General features: G+C 39.7%; 2 protein-coding genes across 8 annotated transcripts; one reads left to right on the plus strand and one right to left on the minus strand.

The window, feature by feature from the left end:
- Positions 1-1263: 1263 nt before the first annotated feature.
- Positions 1264-5214, plus strand: LOC143856197 (uncharacterized). Of its 2 annotated transcripts, none has more exons than XM_077366324.1 (3): positions 1264-1416; positions 1625-1711; positions 4006-5214. In XM_077366324.1, exon 3 carries the CDS (start codon positions 4060-4062, stop codon positions 5011-5013), a length of 954 nt encoding a protein of 317 aa, XP_077222439.1. In that variant the 5' UTR covers positions 1264-1416; positions 1625-1711; positions 4006-4059; the 3' UTR covers positions 5014-5214. The 2 variants fall into 2 exon arrangements, with proteins under 2 accessions (XP_077222439.1, XP_077222438.1); XM_077366323.1 differs by having other exon boundaries at positions 1265-1416; positions 4009-5214.
- A 430-nt stretch (positions 5215-5644) lies between these two features.
- LOC143856198 (ubiquitin-conjugating enzyme E2-17 kDa-like) lies at positions 5645-19259 on the minus strand. Of its 6 annotated transcripts, none has more exons than XM_077366330.1 (4): positions 19106-19124; positions 18510-18565; positions 16420-16643; positions 5645-6091 (listed from the first exon to the last, which is right to left on the minus strand). In XM_077366330.1, exons 3-4 carry the CDS (start codon positions 16633-16635, stop codon positions 5861-5863), a joined length of 447 nt encoding a protein of 148 aa, XP_077222445.1. In that variant the 5' UTR covers positions 16636-16643; positions 18510-18565; positions 19106-19124; the 3' UTR covers positions 5645-5860. The 6 variants fall into 6 exon arrangements, with proteins under 6 accessions (XP_077222445.1, XP_077222442.1, XP_077222440.1 ...); XM_077366327.1 differs by lacking the exon at positions 19106-19124 and adding an exon at positions 18650-18875; XM_077366325.1 differs by lacking the exon at positions 18510-18565 and having other exon boundaries at positions 19106-19259.
- Between the last annotated feature and the right edge of the window lie 680 nt (positions 19260-19939).

Genomic DNA, 19939 nt, shown 5'->3' on the forward strand with positions numbered 1-19939 from the left:
CCGGAAATCATGGGTGGGTAACCTGACGATCGGCATAGTGCCGGTATGGTCCTCGGATGGCCGGCTAGCATGGCCTTCCGAAAATCGTGGATCTAGAGATTCTCGGGTTGTATTGCCGCACTCCCGAGATTTCCACCACATTCTGGAATTCTGGGGTGCCACGTGTTAGCCTCCAGTTGTCCCAGGTCAGCGGGGCTCAGTTTGATTGGATCATTATGGCTAGAATAGATCAGCTGGCTCACATTGAGTGCTCAGGTCGATTGGACCATTCTGGTGCTCGAGTCAGCTAGCTTAGGTCTATTGCAGTATTGCTAAGGTCGACTGGACCATCTAGCTAGCTTAGGTCAGCAGGCTCAGGTTGGGTACCCTGGTCGGCTAGTCGAGGCCACTTTAATCTGATCTTGTTAATGTTATCTTTGGTAGGCCCACTAGATGAACGGCCAGGCGATCAAAATATCTACTTGCACTGCCCGAGGCGTCCTATATAATTGGTGACATTTTCCCCTTAAATTGGGGAGAGTTAACCTTATTTAATATGCACATTTAATTTAATAAATGTAAGGTAAGGTAAGGTAAGGTTCACGACCTCCCCACATGAGCTGCGCCTCTCATGTAGGACAACGACTTTAGATTTTAGAAACATCACACCACATTTCCCCTTAATAAAAAATACCTCCTATCAAAATGCCTCTCTCCCTTATGAATATATCAAAAATGACACCAGTACTGTAATGGGTGTTTGATAGGGCCCATCAAATGAATGTTTTCGATCCGCCAAAATGTGGGCCCACCCCTGTTTTCTCCACTCTTGACTCTCCCACATAAATGGGCAAAATTCAATGAATGAATCTCCTTTGATTGGAGAATTATGATAGTCTTACCCATGGTTTGGAATTTCGGTTTCGGCATATATTTCCGACCTAGCCGAATCCGAAATTTCAGCAGAAATTCCAAAATTTCGGCCAAATTTTTTGTGAAATTTTGCTGAAATTACTGAAATTTCCAAAATTTCAATCGAAATTTGGTACGTTTCGGTAATTTCGGATTTCAGTCATTTCGGTTTCAGTGTTGGCCGAAATTTCAAACCATGGTCTTACCTGCATGAATTTTGCCGAGTGGGCCATTGACATAGGGAAGATATTTGTAATATTAGGAAATGGAGGGTAAATGAGCAATGTTGGTAAGAAGTAGGGGCATTGTTAATATCAATAGCAGCATTTAAGAATGTTGAAACTTCAAATCGGAGTTAGATGAGAGTGTGAAAGGGTTGAAAAAGAATTCCGCAGCGTGATTGACTCTTAACTCCATCCACCAATTCAGTTGAAAAGAATACGCCATATATAGTTTTGTTTTTTTTCCTAGCTAGGCAGTAAGCAATTCTATATGGAAATTGGCAGGAAAGATACCATTAAACAGGTATGCAAACCTGTCTCCCTCTCTCTTTTTCAGTTTTATAAATGGGGTTTTTTTAAAACAAATATGTTTCTGCAATATATGAAGGATGAAATAACTGGATATCCTCTTTTCTCCTCTTATTCTTTTTTTTTTTTTTTTTTGAGGAAACTAAGATTTATCTACTCTTTTAATTGAAGAAAGGTCATTTATAATTTTCAATGAATGCCAGGATGCCATGTTAGATTAAAAGTTCGGAGCCTGAGAGGACTTTGGTTGCAGATTTGAAGAACGTAAACGATTTGATTCTCTTCAACAGGTACCCAAATCAACCCTCTCTCTCCTCTATGCTTCGTTTTGGTTGCACAAAAACTTGGCAGCGGTCGGAATCTGATTTGGATTTGCATGCCATTCTACATTTGGTTGCTAAAATGCACTGACTCTCTTTGATTCCTCCCATGTAATAATTGCTTGTCTCTTTCTTCTCCCCTTCTTCTAAAAGCAAAGAATTATGGTTGAATTTTCTAGGGAGTCATGCTTTCTCTTTCTCTCTTCCCTCTCTCTCTATTGGTAACGAGACCCCTTACTTTTTCTCCTACTCTCCAGTATTTGCCGCGCAACCAAACATTACTACACAATTTTCCGAGGTAATTCTAGGCAAATCAAAATGCTTTTCTCCTCGCTTTGACTTCCTATTCCCCTACTCTTCCAGCCACCCCAAGCAAACAAACGTAGTGTCAGTGTTTTGTGATTGTTCAACTTCAATGGATTTTTCTAATCTTGAAAACATATATGGATCGTCATTTGAACTGTTTCCATTTATTGTATTTGTTTTCCTTAATGGGACAGCCATGAATCGAATGCATTAAAGGTCTTAAATGGAAAACTGAGTCCATGTTTGGCGACGATGAAATTTTATTTCATGGAATGTTAGCTTATGAAGTGTTGAGAGCAAGGTGGGGAGAGCGGGGGAGAGAGAGAAATGAGAAAGCATGAGTGAGAAGATGTGCGAAATGGCTAAAAAATAAAGAAAACATAAAATCTATTTTGAATAGAGTTTTTCCTTTCCCTGTTTTCAGCCTTTTCTCACCTTGTGCTCCTCATCCCGTCTCAATTATCTCCCTCTCCCACCTTCCTTACCCCTCTCCCACCACTTGATAAACTAATATTCATGGAAAAAGTTTCATGGTTGCCAAACATGGCCTTAAAGTCAGCTATGAGTGACTGGAAAATTGCTTTTGCTAAATTGCCTTAGACCCCATTTGTTTCTTAATTTGTATTAATGGATTTCATAAATCTTTTCATTAAAAAAAAATATTTTCTTTTTGGAGAAATTTCTTTTATTATATTGTTAAAATGATTTTTTTTTCGCGGTTAGCTTATGTTATCAAAGATTCAGAATCAACCACTCATCATCTGAATTGGGTTCCGAGTGTTTGGTTAACTCTTTTCGATCAAATCTTTTCTCAAATTTAACAATTTTCCTTAATTTTTTTTAGGGAACTCTTTTTAATCCAGAATTTATCTAGGAACCCAGGGTGGCACCTTAAATTTTATTGATAAGAAAAATAGTTCGGAGAGGAGGACATAGAACCTTGCCTCTAGCTCATCAGGATGCAAGAAGAGGAAAAATACAATCCCTTAACAAAGAAAAACAAGCAAAATTTATTCAGTGCCAAACATAGTCTACATGTTCCCTTTGCATACAAATAAAAATTATATGATGACTCAAAAAGAAGAAAAATGGAAGTATGAGAAGTAGGTATATGAGACATTTGTGATGGACCCTTAAATTGGGCCCATCCACATGAGGGTGGCTTGATCCAGACTGTTCATATGTGGGGATGCCAGGGACTAAAAGTTGCTCCCAGGGGATGATCCTAACCGTCTGATGAACAGTGAATATTGATTTCTCATCTCCAATGTGGAGTTTATCAAATTAACAGTGCATATCATATAGACATTGGATATGTGGGTCCATATCTCATAAAAGCTTCTTTCTTTCTGTATTGATTTCTCAACCGAATGCTGCTAGCTTTGGTCGGCGAATGTGGCCATGTCGGTATACTTTCTAAAAATTCCATGTCACCATTCTCATCCCTTATTCCCAATATAACCTTCTTCCGTTAATATAAAGTTACTTATGCCACTCTGTCTCTCCTAATTCTATGTTTGTTTGGATTTATGTCATTCCTAGTTTCGTTGTCAATATTGCATTAAACTATCTCCAAACTCGTTGGATGCCTCCTGAATTGGTGTCCCCTCCTTATAGCTTTCAAACCAAATCGTCAAGAATTGTGAAATTTTGATTGAAAAATCTTGGGAATGATACTTTTTTTCTCTCTTTCATCATTTCTCGTTATTACCTTTCTCTTCCTTCTCTCTATATTGCATTAAGCTATCAAGAGACTCCTTACAAAGATGTAAAGGTGGTATGATGGAAGTACCACCCTTGATATTTGATCCAACAGCAGCTTCTCAGAAAGTGAGCTGCTGTTGGATCAAATATCTAGGATGGGATGATGAGTAAGTCTTTCTACGCCCATTCATCGTATAATTTCTCAACAACCCATTGTATTTTGCTACTCATTGCCTGATTTCCTTTGTTTCAAGTAGCACAAGTGCCGTCTACAATACAACATTTGAATACGCAGAATCAGGGTAGAGATGGGTTGCATTTCGTCGAAAATCGCAACCCGATCAAGGAGTTTCCGGGAAGAGCTGAGCCAGAGCCTGCAAAGGAGAATCAATGGCTTCCCTGTCTTCGAAGACCTAATTGTTTCGAAGAACGGCACTGACCAATTCTTTGCTCTCCTCTGCACTGCCAACACTGTTACTAAGAAACTCCAAACTGCTACAGATTCAAATCCATCTATTGACCCTACCAACCCAGAGACAATCAATACATGGGAATTGATGGCAGACCTCGAAGAAGAAGAGCAGAAAGAAGAAGAACAAGCACCAAGAAAGGAAGATGGGCCAAAAGATGTGGGTCTCGTCCGCTCTAGAAGTTTTCACACAGTAGAGGAGTATGATGAAATGGCTGTGAGTGCAAGCAATCGATGGAGAAACATAAATGTTCAAATTTTCGAAGATTCTAAAAGCTTGCTTAGAGAGAGTTCCTCTTACTCCAGCCCCATGAGTAAGGTCGAGCTGGGTGACATGGAGGTGGATGCAACTGTGATCCGAGATACAAAGGTGGTCCCGGAAGGATCTAGAAGCTTCCAGAAGCCAGAGAGTTCAGACCCCAAAAGTGTGGAGGTATCTAGTTACTCATGTGAACCTTACAAGGAGGAGAGTACATGTAGGAACAGTATCATTGAGAATGGTTCGGAGAGAGAAAAATCTACGAATGAGAAAAAGGGGTTTAGGAGAAAGGGGCCAAGTGCCCTCAACATTCCGGTGGCTGTCAATTTTCTACCGGTCGGAAGTAAGGGAGAGTGGGGAGGAGGACAAGAGATCTTTTCCGGGGAGTACGTAACTCCGAGATTCGGTAGTTTTAATGGATCGTTTGACACTGGTGGCGGCGCCATTTTCGACCCAGAAATGGTAGCTGCCTTTGAAGAAGCTCACAGAAGAATGATTCCTCACACAAATTGTGGGGAACTTGAAGGGAAGTAAGGGAAGAGGCCAACCCCAAACCGTCTGTATTCCAAATTGAATTTCAAACTTTGATCGTTACTACAGGAATAAAATGGGATGTAATCCCTATTGGTTTCATTTGTTTGTGATAAAATTGAGATACCAAAGTTGTTACTTTGTATTAAGAAACCTTTTTTCTCAGAGAAATAGTCCTGTTTAAGGCAACACTAGTTCATATCACTCGTCTAATTGTAACATCAAAGACAATAGTTCAATGAGAAAATATAGAAGCAGCAGTCTTTATTCCAGGCCACAAATTGAAGTTGTAGACTCGTGATTTTGATTAATGGTTCATTAATAGCGAGCCCTAATAGAAAAACGGTTAGGATTGTTAAGCGAGTCCCACTTGTACTCTTATCATACCCCGGAAACAATTCATAACCAAAGGAGGGATTTTCCTTTTAGCGCGCCGCAGGCTCTGGCCATGGTCCCTCCGATTCCATAAAAAAGTTCCAAAGCTAGGAACTTCCAACAGTGTGTTTTTTTAACTAACTGATGTGAATATGTGAGGAAGAAAATCAAAGCTCAACTTTATGACCTCTTTCCGTAGCCTCAAGAAATTTTCGTTCTTGCCACTCTTTTAGGTAGATACCAACATTTAACGGCGCAATGCAAACCAAAATCCACATACCAATACATAAGGAAAGTCCCAATTCCACAATAATATACAAAGCCAAAGTTATTATACATGTAGGCAGATAGAGCATAATAACAGATTCATCACAAAGCCAAGAAGGCATTAGTTTGTCCTTTTTCTGCCATCCCAAAGCTGATGATAAGTTTCTTATATTTGATTTTCTAGAGCTTCTTCCCCTAGGAAATTTAGTCAGTTCATGGCATATTTCTGGGTCCATGCCCTTGCCATTTCTTCGTATCGGGTTCTCTGGTTCTTGTAGGCATGGGCAATCTCAGGGACGAGAGGGTCGTCAGGGTTTGGGTCGGTGAGGAGAGAGCAGATAGAAAGGAGTACCTTTGAAATGGTCAAGGCAGGGCTCCACTGCTCCTTAAGGATATCCAAGCAGATACTTCCGTTTGAGTTTATGTTTGGGTGATAAACCTGACAAAATAATCGTACATCATACATCGTATCCTCTTAATAAACAAGAAAGCAGATATAAACTAACTTTAGTATAAAATTCATAAGAACTTAATCTGAGATGTTTTAACAGTGTAATTCATTAGCATTGACATTAGGATCTTTTCATAACCATAGCACTAAGCAGATCCAAGGAGGCATTATGCACTAAGCAAAGATCTATGTAATTAAAATAATGTAGTAAAAAAACACAAATTTGGATCCCAGTGCAAATTAAAAAGACAACTACTTTTATGACCAGCATAATATTGCAATGAACAAACAGTACAACTTCCACGATTTGTTTGGCGTTTGCAGCGTCGATTCATAAAATTTGGAGGGAACGTAACACTAGAATATTTGAAAAAAAATGCCCGTCATAAACATCAGATCCTCAAGGAAATCTTAAGCTTCATCAGAACCAAAATCATTGATATGAACTTATCGGATTCTGATAATCAGAGAAATCAGATTACTGCTAGGAATTTTGGGTGCAAATTCACTCCCTCAGTTAAAGAGAGCAAGCAATGCCAGTGGCACAAAACCAATCCCGGGGGAGTTTAAATTGAACTCAGACGCTTCCCTTGATTCTGATGGGGGCAGTATTGGATTAGAGATTGCAACAGGATGGCCATATGATTTACTCAACAAATGTGCAAGAAGCCGAAATTTTTGCTCTGGAACTTCAAGCGATGTGCAAAGGAGTTTTATGGGTCCAAAGCAACGGACTCAAAAAGATTTGGTGTGAGTCAGACTCTAAGTTCGTGGTTGATATTCTCACTGGTGATACAAAGCCACCGTGGACTCAGCTAATCCTAGTGATATTCTCACTGGTGATACAAAGCCACCGTGGACTCAGCTAATCCTAGTGAACCAGATTCGGAATAGCCTATCAAAATTTGAATCTTGGAGGATAACTCATTCCTGGAGAGAAGCAAATATGGCAGCTGATTTTTTGTCCAAGAGGGATTGCACTCTAAAAGGTTATCCCATCCCCCTTCCCCTCGCCCCTCCCGCTCTACTGGAAATCTTTAATTCCGACAGATTACTTCCGTTTGTAATTTTTTCTTTCTTTCTTGTATTTGTTCTTCTGGTGGGGGTCTGTGTCTAACCCCAGCTTACAAATATATAAAAAAACAATACAACTTCCAAAAAGACCTTGGAGAATTTATTTTTATTTTTATTTTTATTTATTTTTGAATGGTAACCTTGGAGAATTCTGAATATGAAGGAACCACCTCGATTAGTAGTTATTTAACAAACTTTAAATACAAGAAACAGGTGTCGTGAGAATAGAAGAGATCGGGATTCATGAATAAGGCCATGGATTTGTTCCGAGAAAGTGATCCCACTAACTCACTATAGTATGCAATGTTTAGTGTTTTACCAATAGGTAATTTGTGCAGCATGCTCGGAACGAGATATATGGAACAAGGTAATAAATACTCTCTCTCTTGATCCAAAAAAAACACTCTACCTTTTTATCTCTTGCTTTCTCTCATTCCCCTCTTTGTTTTGAATGAAAGAAGAGTTCATAGGTTGAAAGTGAAACTACCCCTTCTTCCTTTCTCCTGCATTTTTACTCCATTGATACTTTAAAATGTGAAGACCCTTGAAGAATCTCTCTCTCTCTCTCTCTCTCTCTCTCTCTCTGCCTTTTATTACATTTTTTTCTCTCGTCTCTATTACAAATAGGTCACATCCACAAAAATGATAATATGCCCATTCTCAAAAGAGCACAAGCTATGATTTGGCCGACACTTTGAATTTATTGTTGACACAAGTGTCCACACGTGTCGACACTCTTTTCGACACTTTTAAATGTCTGCAAGAAGTGTAGGTAACTTTATATGTATGTACGTGTATGGGCGTGCCACTATTTCTAGATTTTTAGGGATTAGCCATGTCACACATCCTATATTCGTGTTGAAACTCAACACACAAATCTATGTACACAAATCAAGATTATATACACTTTCTATTTTAGCCGTGTCCCCGTTTCTAAATTTTGGGGGTTTGCCGTGTCCGACACTTCGTGTCCTTGTCGACCCGCGACACTCGTGTCCGTGTCCACAAATCATAGAGCACAAGTATCCTTTGCCTTTTACACAAGTACCCAAACATATCTGAGGTAGGTCAGAAACTCTTCCAACCGGTTTTTTAGAAAGGATTTAAAGATGTAAATTCACTAAGGGCACGTTTGGATACCTCCCATTTTGTATTTGGATTTGGAATTGAGTTTTGAATACAAAATGAATAGATCCGGCAGCTCATGTCGAGGGAGCCAGAGAGGGAAGGGGGTACTTCCTAGTGCAGGGGAGAGGTTGAGAAGCAAAGAGGGTGAAGGAAACTGCCACAACTGTGGATTTCCAATTTCTTATTTTCACAGCAAATTTAGAAATCTGATTTTTTTCACTGTCAGCTGCTGAATTAGAAATCCAAGAATTTGATCCGATCCAAATTACAATGCAAAAAGGGCTGCAAATGTGAGAAATCCAAATCAAAATATTCTTGCCATCCAAACGGGCCCTAAACGTTGACGTTTAGTGGAAAATTTATGCATATCCCATTTCAGACAGTATGAAATAGACAATTTGTTTAGAGCTTTTCATATTCATAATCAGAATTTGGAAATTCAAAAACTATACGAAGAATACTCAAAAACCTATCAACCAAAGAGTCACTTATCTACAGTGGATCGAGTAGAGGACTCTCAAGCCATTTGTGAGCATCTAAAAACAAGTACTTTTTTGCAAATCCCAACTCAATGTTTTGCCTATAAAAATGACTAAATACTAGCGTGGGTTTCTATACCAGGCAAATTTATTTATTTTTGAAACGGTGCAGATTATATTAAAAAGGAAGAGAGATGGTGTGTGTGTGCGGGGGGGTTGTTCAGCATGCCCCTCCATACGGAACCCCATCAATCAACTCCGTGAATCTCCACGGGTAAGTACGCCTACTATCTATCCATCTAATGATGTTTAAAGAATCTCTATACTATTAACATGTCCAAAGCGCTATTTTCAGTGATCCTGATGCCCTGAAGAACCGCTTTCACCTCTCCTCGTTAGAATTCTTGACCTCAATGGGATCGAAAAAGCACATCTGGCCGTTCCCTCCTCATCTCTAAGTAGGCCTCGCTCCGGGCCGAATAGAGCTTTTATCTCCGGTGGGGATTCTAAACCTTCTTGCTAAGAGATGCCATTTGATCTTCCCTGGTAAATAAATAAGGCTATGAAAAGCATGGCCGGAGGCTATAGACTGGGTAGACAGTTCCTTTTCCCAGATCAATGAAGAAGGGGGATTTCCTCTCGACGCCTCATCAACGTGAAGTTTGAAATCACCAGCCCCTTACGTAACATAGGGGTAATCCATTTTGCGAGAAGTACCAGCTAATTCATTCGGGGGAGACACGTAAATCCGATTGCTTGTTCGGTGTGGTTCCAAATTAATATCTCCTTGCTCTGGTTGGTCAAGGGTCCACTAATTCGGAACTTCATTTGAAATCCATATTTCAAGCCAGACGTTTTCGGGATGACCCTAATAACCAACAAATGGCTCTCTCCGGTTGCATGTTCAACAACTACAACCTTAACACTGCGCTCCGAGGCCGCTTTTGACGCTAACCCAGTCCATGCCAATTTACACAACTTCAACTATCACTGCACCGATCTAGGTAGGTGAAAAGATTGATGAGTTGCCCGTTTAGTTGGGGCTGCTATGTCAATTATAAGTCAAGGAGTGACCGTTGCCTTTACCGCCCTGCCACCGCACCTGTCTTGATACATTCGACTACTCGTCCAGGGAAACGGGAATCAACCATTAGCCTACTAGAATAGAAAAATCTATTTGTGAGACATCTGATAATCAAACCCCTCCCGCCTAGCTCTGCAAGGGAACATAGTGTTCTGATGATCCTCCCAAAAGGTCTCCAAAAAGCTTTCAAACCCTCTTCACCTCCCACCCCTGCCAGCCCAGGGTTACCAAGACTAGAACTGGAGCTAGCCAAGATCAGGTGGGGCCCATCTATGAGATGCAAGCTCTACCCTATCTGAACCGTAGCATGTCCTTCCAACACCTGTTGAGATCAGAGCTCGAATAGAATTTGAAAGAAAGGATGACCATCACCCAAGAAATGGTGATGGAAATTATTTGGGTGTATGTGAATAAACCTTCGACAAGATTTTTTAATAGCCTGCCATTCCTCTCCTTCCAAAGGATTCAGAAGGTAGCTAGCATCACTATTCTTCAAAGAATCCTCCCTTTTGATGGCGAGGGCACTAAGTAACAACTTTCCAAAAAGTAAACCAAGCGAAAAATGAAAGACTCAATATATCCCAAAAGGGCAATGAAGAAGCAAATAGTCAACGGTTCCACCATCCCTCACACAAAGGCCGCACCAACATCTGATGGTTGAACAGGTCAGAATGCCCCTCCATACAGCCTGGAAACCCATCAATCAACTCCGTGAATCTCCACGGTTGAGTTTGCCTACTGTCCATCCATCTAATGATGTTTAAAGTGTCTCCCTCTACTATTAACATGTCCAAAGCGCTATTTTCAGTGATCCTGATGCCCTGAAGAACAACTTTCACCTCTGATGCCCTGGAGAACCGCTTTCACCTCTGCCTCGTTAGAATTCTTGACCTCAATGGGCTCGAAAAAGCACATCTAGTTGCTCCCTCGTCATCTCTAAGTAGGCCTGCCGCCCCTTCCGGCTCAGGGTTGCCAAGACTAGAACTTGAGCCAGCTATCATGTGGGGCCCATCTATGAGATGCAAGCTCTACGCTATCTGAACCATAGCTTGTCCTTCCAACATCTCTTGAGATCAGAGCTCGAATATAATTTGAAAGAAAGGATGACCATCACCCAAGAAATGGTGCTGGAAATTTTTTTTGTGTACATGAATAGACCAGGGATTTATGCCTACCATTCCTTTCCTTCCAAAGGTTTCAGAAGGTAGCTAACATCATCATTCTCCAAAGAATCCCCCCTTTTGATGGCCAGGGCACTAAGTAACAACTTTCCAAAAGGTAAACCAAGCGAAAAATGGAAGACACGGGATATCCCAAAAGGGCAATGAAGAAACAAATAGTTGACGGTTTTACCATCCCTCACACAAACGCCGCATCAACATCTGTTGGTTACACTGGTGACCCACCATGGTGATCTTGTACCGGGTAAGATATGTCACCACATTTGGGTCCAACTCGGACAAATTGCCCATAAATTGTAGTGTTATAATCTTCTTCTTTTTTCGAGAGAGAAGATAGTGTTATAATCTTCTCACGAATGCATTTTGGATATTAGAAATCCAATAAGAAATGAAAAAGATCCAACAAAAGCCAAGTGTCATATTCTCAAAACATTTTAGCGTGCAACATGATGGACTCTCCCACTTATCCCAAAGGGAATGAATAGAGAACCTTAGGAGAAGGCTCTTATGTGTGAATCTCATATTAGCAATTAGAGATTACGTGCAAACAGAAACAAAAAGTACAAAAGAAAGGAAATTGGGTTGGAATTGCAAGAAAAAGTTTTAGATTAAGGAAACATATATACATGATAGATGCAAATCAATGGCTTTAAGATCAATGATAAAAGAAAAAGTAATAGTGGAAGGCAAATGATCAAACTGATTTTGAATGACAAAATGAATGAATTGAGAAAACAGTGAGTTGGGATTGGATTAAAGAAAATAATGAATTCAATAAATCTAGATTTGAAATTAACATAAAGAATAACGAAGAATAATTGAAACCAACGGTTAATTAGTAGATAGATGGGAAGAATTGAAAAATACAAGGGAAAAAGGATAAGGCTAAAGGAAGTAAATTAAACATAATTAAGAAACTAAGTTTGAAAAGGGAAAAAATCTAAAGCAATTGAAAGAGTGTAAGAAAATTACAAAATTGAAAATTACAAAATTGAAAATTACAATAACATGAAAGGAATAAAGAAAATAGAAAGTAAGGGTTGCCAAATGGAATCTGTCAATGATATCTAGGAATCCACTTGGACCTCTAGGAATCATCCTAGAAGAGATAACACCATGAATCAAGGGAGTCCACCTAGAAGGTATGCTCAATAAATACACACGGCAAAATTGACAAAACAATGAGTTTGGATTGGGTTATGAAAGGAAGGAAGAGAGTGGAGGGAGAAGAAAAAGAAAGGAAAAAGGAAAAATGAAAAAAAGAACGAGAAAAATGGAATAGGAAGAAGAGGAAGAGAAGTAAGAAGAAGAGGAAGTGGGAGCCTCCGATGGTGGTCCCTAGGGCACCACAACCCTAGGGCTCTGATACCATGTTAGAAGATAAGAGAAGAGACGAGACTGAGAGAGAAAGAGTGAGTTAGAGAGCAATGCTCCCCCTCATCAATGCATTTATATAAAAGGAAGAAGTACAAAGACCAAAATGCCCTTAGGCACACATACAACTGTTAGAAATGAGATTAGGGTTAGAAGAGAGGAAGAAGAAGATGAGTGAAGGATGAAGAGTCTCCACTAGGGAGCTCCTCATGAATATGATGTATATATAGGCTCAAACTAGGGCAACAATATACAATGACTACAATACCCCTAACTAATACAAGTAATGTCTAAACTAACCTAATACATTATTCAACACTCCCCCTCAAGCTGGAGTGTATATACTATGAAGCTCCAGCTTGCTACAAAGAACTACGTCAACAACTAAAAAAGTACAAGAAGCTCATGCACATCCAGCTTAGTATAACACTCATCCTCAAGCTGGTGTGGTACATACATAATGAAAAACATAAACAAAAAAACAAAGGCCACCATGAACAGCATCGAGATCAATGTCCATCAAAAGAGTAGCTCCCCTGAAGTAGCACAACAACGAGAGTGATCAAATAGGGCCTCTCCATGAATGAGAGCACGACGAACATATCCGCATATCGAGGGCAATGGAGGTGCCATGGCAAGAACAGCTACAATTCAGCAAGCAAAAGAGGCACACCAAAGGTGCGCACAACGAACATTGGCGAAGCAGCACAACGCCAAGTGAAGAGGATAGCAACTGATGGGGAAACCATCGAAGACAAGGTCGACGGAGAAACTGTTGTCTGGAGAGAAGGGATAGAGAGAAGGGATAAAAGGAAGAAGTACAAAGACCAAAATGCCTTTAGGCACACATACACTTCTTCTTTCCTTCTTGAAGGATCAGCCCATTGGCTCTGATACCATATTAACTTACCAACTTCTTCAATAGCTTAATGTTAACTTACCAACTTCTCCAAAAGCTTAAGCTGTTGGAGAAAGAAGTTATTTGTTATTTATCTTTTATACTTTAACACTCCCCTGCACCTGTGGCCCACTTGGCAAACACGTGGCACATGTGGTCCCACTTTGGGCCGACCATCGCATGTGAATTTTTGCTATCCGAGAGGTTTGAGGAGGAGAGAAGGACACGAGCGAGGAGAAGAATTGAGAGATGATGGCATGGAGGGAGATACACTTCTTCTTTCCTTCTTGAAGGATCGGCTCATTGGCTTTGATACCATGTTAGAAATGAGATTAGGGTTAGAAGAGAGGAAGAAGAAGAGGAGTGAAGGATGGAGAGTCTCCACTAGGGAGCTCCTCATGAATATGATGTATATATAGGCCCAAACTAGGGCAACAACATACAATGACTACAATACCCCTAACTAATACAAGTAATGTCTAAACTAACCTAATACATTATTCAACAACAACATCTACCACCATGAAAGTAAGCCATGTTTTTCAACCATCTTACCCTCGACCTTTTTTTGAGAAATAGTAACTTTATTAAAATCCAAAGGGAATACATGTGATTTGTTTAGAAGCATGCGGCAAGATGTCACCCGACCTCAATCAGTGCACACCCTATTCGAGTCCCATGTACAAAAAAATTTCCACTACCCAAAAGTCGTGGCTATCACCATCATCTCCAATCTTTCCACTCCCTGCTTTGCGAGTTTGTCCACTTCCTCGATTCACCCTCGACTTCTGCCTCCATGAGATTTCTTCCTGAAGCAATATCATAGTATACTCTTCTTTTAATCGACCTCTCTCTTCCACACCCTCCACACTGGCTGACCCTCTCTCCTCTGCTCCTGCTATTTCCTTGATTTTAGACAACAACCACCCTTTCCTCTTTGACTCCTCCATTTGTCTCTCTAACTTCCATTCCTTCAACTTATTTTGACATATCTGAGCTTCATTCCTATCATCACAGCTGCTAGACCGGCCACCTTTTATTCCAACCACCATGCTCTCAGTTTCTCCTCCATTTTAGGAAACTCCGGCTAGACTCTCTCGAATATGAAAGGTGCGGGACTCCAGGCTTCCTAATCATCGAGGGCAAATGAGAAAGCGGTCAATCCATTCCCGAGCACTTTTAGGATAGCCAGTAATAAAATTGTACGGGTGTCCGAGTGTTTAGAAGGAGTGGAGGGAAGGATGGTGTTTGGTGTAGAAATGTATAGGACCCATACACACCAAGAGTTTAATTGTTATATTAACGTTCTATGTAGATTGGAGGAGATCTACATTCCTTGGGGCCAGAGCATAGACTTCGGGCCCAGAATCAAATGGCATAGTCTTAGTTAAATCGCTATTTAGATTTTCGGCAATTCCTCGGTGGCTTTTTTACATGGCAGATTGTTTGGAAATTCCTTGGTCCGCCAAGTGCTCAAGCCCTCTGCTGGACGACAACTCTTAATAGTATCAACAAGCATGATATGCTGAAAGATCATCATCTTCAATTAGCAAACAAGTGCTAACTTTGTGATTGGGATGAGGAATCATCTTCACATCTTTTCATTCACTGAAGGTTGTCTTCTCTTATTTGGCACCAGGTTCTTAGTTGGTTCGGGGTCAATTGGGTATTTCCAAATTCAATCTAAGAACTATTGTGGACTTGCAGAATAGCAGGTTGAAGGAAAGGAATCTGCTCATCTTTGAACATTAGATCAACATTAGTATCTCGGGCTCTTCAGCATCGCTCGTTTTCAAGATACTCAGCAGTTCCCATATCATCATTAGAAATTGGAATACGCAGGCCCAATTGGCATCACTGATTCCACAATAGTCGAGGTCCGTGCTCTTCACCAAGGATTGACCATTTTCATCACACACATGGAGGGTAGCTTGGAAGTGGGAAATGATTCCTCCAACACAATTTCATGAGCCAAAGGGTAATGTGATGGACTGTGGAGACTTGCCAATCTCATGGATGAGATTAAAGATTTGTGTTTGCATGGTGTCTTCTCATTTCTCTTCTTCCTAGAAGCGCTAACGATTTGGCTGATCGCCTCGCCAAATCAGGAGCATTGCACTTGTAATCCTTTATTCTTAATAGAATTTGTATCTATTTAAAAAACAGCAAAAAAGAAAAGTAATTAATCAGATAAGTTCAATATATATATATATATATATATATATATATATATATATATATAGTTCTGAGCTTGAGCGCCAAAAACTCATGGGGGCCCACATTTTTGGGGTGATCCAAAGCATTCATTTGAAAGGCCCTTACATAGATAGGGTGCCCCCAAAAAATCAGGTTGTTAGGATCATCCTAACCCTTCCATTTGTGGAGGGAAAAATGAGCACATTTGTGTAGATACTGTTTCTCCACAAATTTGCTCATTTTTCCCTCCACAAATGGAAGGGTTAGGATGATCCTAACCACCTGATTTTTTGGGGGCACCCTATCTATGTAAGGGCCTTTCAAATGAATGCTTTCGGATCACCCCAAAAATGTGGGCCCACATTGTTTTTGAGCTCGAGCTCAGAACAGCCCCTCCCCCCCAGCCCCCCCCCAGAGAGGCATCAGGCATATCGAGACACATCCTTATGAGTGGTATATATTGACACAGAGAGAAAACCTAAAAGCGGCGTCATGCCGTTGCTGAATAAAATCTTGGGCTTCTAAACCAAAAGGTATCTTACATCATTGTCATCTCACTTTCTTATGAATAGCATGCCATTACCTGATATCTTCCACACATTATGCAAACTATGGTAAAAGACCTAGTTGCCCCAGAAATCAATCTTCCAACTTTACAAACTATAAACAATAAAATTAGCAACTCAGATGATGCCTATAAATTCAGAGTTTGGACCCAATACTCAAAACCTGGCTAAATCAAGTTGTGCCAAAGAACAAGATTAGCCAATATAAACTAGGAAAGATGCATTTTAAAAAAAAAACCAAGCTTGAACTGCAATTTTCTTTATAACAGTAAAACAGGCTGGCACTATACTAAGAAAATGAATCAAACTTCTCAACAAATGGATGATACACATTACCTTGGTCTGGAAGTTGACTTTGGGAGGCTTGAAAGGATAATCAGGAGGGAAATGTATCATAACAAAGAACACTCCTCCAGCATATGGGCTATCAGTTGGGCCCATGATCGTTGCTTGCCAGTGGAAAAGGTCCTCCCCAACAGGTCCTGCACTGCAAGATGTCGGAGGGTCTCTCTGCAAATCCTGAAGTTCCTTCTGAATTCTTTTGCTAGCCATGGAGCTTCCTAAGTGAAGGGAAAAATAGCAAATAAGAAAAGCGGCACATAAAGATCACAGAGAAAAAAAAAGCAAATGCCGAGACGAAAACGCAAAAAAATCTTATAAATAGATGTAAAAGCAAGGCTGGGGAAGCCATAAAGGCCTGAAATCATAAACAGAGAGTTAAAACAGCGAGTCATGGAACATAATTCTTTGACTGGAGTGACCCAAATGAAAATGGTCTGAATTTTGTTAGGGAAAATAGAAAAAGCTAAAAAGAAGAAATTTCTCATATAAGGATTACAATTGTTTTCAACAGAAAACCAGTCAGCACTCCCTGATACACGTTTATCGGGGTCGAGTTGGGAATTAAAAAACTAAACTTCGCAATTTTCTACACAGGATGGAAAGTAAGGAAGAATAGATGACATAATGTAAAAAGGAACAAAAATTGCTCAGAAAATCAGAATAAGGATCAAGAAATCTAAATTGCCACCCATTGGAATTAGAGAAGCAATGATACATGCTTAAAATGAACAGGATAATGAAAACTGGGAGAGGAATTCAAACTAGCAAGAAAGACTAAACATATTTTATGCAAACTCGATTGCATGGATGGAGGAAATAAAGAATAACTCAGAAGTAATACAAAATATAACTCACGATCAGGACAAAGGAAAAACAAACATCAGATATCCCATGGAAAATTACTGAATATTCCAGGAACCTATCCCATTCAGTAAAAGCAGTAAAAACATAGTGATGTAGGACCGGGAGAGAAATAGAAGAAAGGGAGGAGAAAAATAGAAGAAAGAGGAGAAGAAGAGAAGAAAAATAGTGGACGAAGAGGAGGAGAGGGGAGGAGGGGAGGAGAACTAGAAGAAGAAACAAATTAGAGAGGAGAAATCTCAATCAATCAATTAATCATCCAAAACTTATGATTCCTAAATACAATGAGGCCTAGGCAATGGAATAAAATTCCATGGAAAATAAAATCCTAGAAACTAAATAACATGGAAAACTAAAAAACATGTAAATAAATACTAATGGGCACCATTCAAAAAAAAAAAAAAAACTAATGGGCAAATATGCCATTTATTTGGCTTACTATCTGCATCACATAGACCACTAAGAATGTTTCAATAGGTATTGGAAACTTACAGAAAGTTCAACACCTTTTAAACTCAAGATGGTATGAAAATATAATCATAAATATCCGAAAAGGTACAAAAACTTTTGATATGCCACGACAATTAATGAAACTCCCAGACCCCCAATCGTAAAATCCTATCATCAAAGGGATATACAATTGCCCCTGGAAGAATATTCCAACCCACACAAAAAATCGTATCACAAGAACTGTAGGCTGGGAGAGTTCCAAAAGGAATCAAAATTTTCACAAATTTCAACGAATTTAACATTAAGTAGACAATCAAGATAAAAGCAAAATCTAGAAGTTGAACAAAGTACTAAGACATCAGTAAGAAAGAAAATGAAACTTTACAAACCATAGGGAATTTTAGAAATTACAAGTATCCTGCCTGAATTAATGGAGAAATAAACCATACCCAACACAAAATAGAAAGAAGAATCCAAAAGAAGGGAAAATAGCACTATCAGTTCAAGAGAGAAGAGAAACAGCAACAATCGACAAATCACTGAAAATAGTGAAAACATAAAAAACATACTACCTTGATTTCTAAAGCGAGAACTAGAACGAAAACAAAAACAAAAAAGCGTTGAAAAAAGACAGAAATCAAAGCAAAGTTCAATCACGAAAGGGAAAAGTTTAATCAAGACCCGAGAAGTGTACAGAAGTAACCATAAACTCTATTCAGGCAATCAGAAGTAAGAAAAATAAGTAAAATAAAATAAGGAGCAAAAACAAGAACCTGAATTTCTGAAATTAGCAACCGATCCGAAAGGAAGCAACCTCAAATAGCGCAATCTACACAAAGAAGGGGAAAAAAATGAGCAAAAAGGTTGCGATCTCATGGGAAAAGAAAGAAAAGAATTAGGGCAAAGAACATACTCAGATCAAAGAAGCAACAGATCCAAACCGAAATAAGTTGAGAGAAGGGAAAATTAAAGAGAAAGATCCCCCGATCTTATCAGAAAGGAAAGAAGATAAAAGCAATAGAACTTTTGGAAATTGCAGAAATCTTACGCAACCCTAGAAAAAAATAAAAAAAGGAGAAAAGGAGGTCCGAATCGAGACAGAAAACGTTAGAAAGGAATCGGAAAAAGGAGATAAAAATCTGAAAAGGGAATGAGAAGATATATATATATATATATATATATATATAGATATACTTATCCGAAGAATCCGATTTTGAATCTGATGTGTTAGAAAGCTGAGAGAGAGAGGGAGAGCTATCCCCGCTCGCGGGAGGGAGGAGGGAGGAGGGAGGAGGGAGGACTGGGCAAGTGTAAGAATTAAAGAAAGATGGAAATGCCCCCTTTTCTTTTTGTAATTACCGAAACTTACTATCTTCATCTCTTCTGCCAGCTTTTCTCCCCCATGGGGATGGGGTAGAGACGTGACTGATAACGTATTTAATTAGAGTGGGCCCACACCGATAAGGGAGAATCGATGGGGGAAATTTCCACGAAGGAGCACCCTTCATAGCCACCTAAGCAACACCCCCGTAAACCTTTTGGGGCCTCCAAAGGGACGGTCAAAAGGATGACACAGTCGCATCCCCTGTGAGAGAATTCGCACCGTCAAAGCCTGCCACGTATCCTCCTTTCAAGGGGTGCGAATTATCCTCCCGGGGGTGCGAATTTATCACTGCCCAAAACTAAAACAGCCCAAAAAATACAGTGTGGCCCACGTAAATGGATGATCTAAACCATTCGTTTTGGTCCACTGAAATTGAAAGGCTGAGATAAAAATTAAAAAAAAAGTCTTTTACTGAGATTAATCTCTTGGCAAAAGGGTAAAAGGCTGATTTATAGGGGACCCACGTGAAACAACCTCATTATACTGCTTCCACTACGACATGGGGTTTAGTCTTTATTTTCCAAAGGAAATCCTGTTTTGCTCTCTAGAATAGTTATCAAATTGGAGTGAATTCTGCAATTTGTCACCAAAATACCTGTGGTAGAATTATTTTTTTACTTTTTTAACTCATAAAAAGACCGAAATGTCCTTACATCTGGAAAGAAGAAAATTACCATCACTGTAAAAAGACCAAAAAAACCTCGATGTCAGACAAGGTTGGAGACTATAGAAGAAGGGTGTTGTGGGGCGAAGACATAGTAATTCCTATTTAATAGTTAATACGATGTAAGATATTTTGATGAGGTCCCACTCCACATC

Source organism: Tasmannia lanceolata, unplaced genomic scaffold, assembly GCF_043159265.1.
Source record: "Tasmannia lanceolata isolate RefF3 unplaced genomic scaffold, GAP_Taslan_0.1 ptg000023l, whole genome shotgun sequence".
Classification (NCBI taxonomy): Eukaryota; Viridiplantae; Streptophyta; class Magnoliopsida; order Canellales; family Winteraceae; genus Tasmannia; species Tasmannia lanceolata.

Bases quoted from the DNA above. Each gene is read 5' to 3' on its own strand.
- LOC143856198 (XM_077366325.1), bottom strand. From the start codon at position 19,244: ATGAAGGGTGCTCCTTCGTGGAAATTTCCCCCATCGATTCTCCCTTAT. The intron at 16,644-19,105 runs GTAAGTTTCGGT...CCCTTCACTTAG, and splicing joins TGGCAGAAGAGATGAAGATA to GAAGCTCCATGGCTAGCAAA. The intron at 6,092-16,419 runs GTAATGTGTATC...TTATTTTGTCAG, and splicing joins AAGTCAACTTCCAGACCAAG to GTTTATCACCCAAACATAAA.
- LOC143856197 (XM_077366324.1), top strand. From the start codon at position 4,060: ATGGGTTGCATTTCGTCGAAAATCGCAACCCGATCAAGGAGTTTCCGG.